The following is a 1,887-nucleotide window of genomic DNA, read 5'->3' as shown; positions in this document are numbered from 1 at the left end:
CCCGGGAGCGGCTCGCTCTGCGCTGCCTCTGGTCTCTTTTAGTGCTGCCTGCGCCTGTCACAACACCTCGCGTGCTTCAGCAGTTCGTCTCCCAGCTGGGGAGTGCGGAGCCTGGCACGACGGTTCGCAGTGGAGCCACGGGATTCAGAAAGAGTTGAGCCTTTTTGCAGGGCGTAACGCGCCTCCTCGGCTTCAAAGGACCAAGCAGTGACAGTTCAGGCCCCCGGGGAGGGAAGCAGTGCTCCTCTTAGTGCTTTCAGAGGAACAGGGGTTCAGTATTTACAGACACCGGATCGTTTTAGCAGAAAGAGTCAAGAACTCGCAACATCCCACGAACCGCGGCCAAAAGCCCCGCGACAGGCCAGGTCCTCGGCAGGCAGGTGGGGACCCTTGGTACCCCAGAGCCCTGCTCTCCTGAGCCGTTTTTGTAGCAGAGATTCTCACTGACAGAAAACCTTCCACAGTCTGGTGTGGCTTAAAAGGAACAAGTGTAAGGGGCTGCCAGTGAGGCAGTGCCTGATTCCTCTGGGGACATACTCAAAACCCAACTGTCTGGACAACCTGCTCTAGCTGACCCTGCTTGAGCAGGGGTCTGGACTAGGTGAGCTCAAGAGATCCCTCCCAACCTCGACTTCCTGTGATCTGGCAGAAATATTTGAAATGTAAGAAAAGTGGGAGTCTCTGGCTATTTTCTCCCCTGCTGTCCTGGAATCCAAGCACAGGAGGTCACCTGTTCTCACTGCACAGGTCACTGCTTTCCTGTCTGCAGAGCCCTGCGCTGCCTGGGCATCCCAGGGGCCACATAGGAACTCACCCACACTTGCCTTTATTTTTAGAGGCTAGTTTCTCAGCTTCCCTGGGGGTCTTGAAGAGGACTGGCTCACTGGCAGGGCTCTGGCCTTGGATGCTGATAGACTGGACGTGCACAATGTACTCAGTGTCCTCCTCTAGGTCCCAGAGGGCACAGGAGCGGGTGGTGGTGTTCACCTCCTGGATGAAGCGCAGCATCCGCACATCCTTCTTCTGGAAGCCGAGAGAGGAGAGCACAGAGTGGTGGAGAGGCCTCCCGTGTGCACTGCCGTCCCCTGAGACCACTGCTTCCTGCCCTGTCCGCCACGGACGGGGAGAGCACCAGACCCTTTCCTCTCTGCAGCCACCAAAACAGGGAGCGCTGCTGCAAAGAGGACGGGAAGCCAAGTCCCCTCCCAGACCATGAGGGACAGGATGAGAAGGAATGGGCTTAAACCACAACAGAAGAATTTGGAAACTGAGGGACCTGGGGCAAAGATGAGCATGACCCAAGCTGGGTGTCTGTGGCACCATACCTGTTGGGAAATCGCAAATCCGATGACGACTTCATCTTCCAGAACATCCCAAGTCACAACGGCTGAGTTGGCTTTCAGGTGTTTGACTGTGACATTTACTGGAGCTGACGGGCTGTCTGCAGGGAGGGAGAGCAGAGCCTTTACAGAGGCAACGCCACGGCGCGGGCAGGAGACAGAGCCAGGGCGAGGGAGGGAGAGGGAGAGGACCTTGCTCAGGGGCCTTCCTCTGTGTGGGTCTGGCTATGGGACCTGGACACCACAGGGTCTTAATTACTGGCGAGGCTCTGGGAGATCTCTGCTGAGGGTACGAGCTGCGTTAGGCACGGGTGAAATTACTGACCCATGGACAGTTTCTTTTGACAACACAGCAGACCCCTGAGCAGCTCGTTCATCTCACCCCGTGCAGCCACGCACCGCGGTTTGTTCCTGTTACGGTCTGGCAGTGACAGCTGGGAGGAAAAGCAAAAGCTGCCTGGGAAGCGTGAGAACAGGCTGCTTCAAGGCAGCGCTGGAGGTCTGTGATTCAGGAGCAGTAAACGGGAGTGGTTCTTTTGCTTTTCTC

At 57.0% G+C, this 1,887-nt stretch overlaps 1 protein-coding gene across 1 annotated transcript in view; it reads right to left on the bottom strand.

The window, feature by feature from the left end:
• FNDC5 (fibronectin type III domain containing 5) overlaps positions 1–1,441 on the bottom strand; it is a gene marked incomplete at its 5' end in the record, with an annotated part of 5,933 nt that extends 4,492 nt beyond the window's left edge. The window contains 2 exons of the mRNA XM_010133089.1: positions 819–1,023; positions 1,326–1,441. Coding sequence (XP_010131391.1) covers positions 819–1,023; positions 1,326–1,441 — 321 coding nt within the window. The remainder of the gene's footprint in view (positions 1–818; positions 1,024–1,325) is intronic.
• Positions 1,442–1,887: the final 446 nt, after the last annotated feature.

This window comes from Buceros rhinoceros, unplaced genomic scaffold, assembly GCF_000710305.1.
Source record: "Buceros rhinoceros silvestris isolate BGI_N320 unplaced genomic scaffold, ASM71030v1 scaffold14510, whole genome shotgun sequence".
Taxonomy (NCBI): domain Eukaryota; kingdom Metazoa; phylum Chordata; class Aves; order Bucerotiformes; family Bucerotidae; genus Buceros; species Buceros rhinoceros.
Note: the sequence above shows the minus strand (reverse complement) of the source record. Positions and strands in the feature narration are given on the sequence as shown.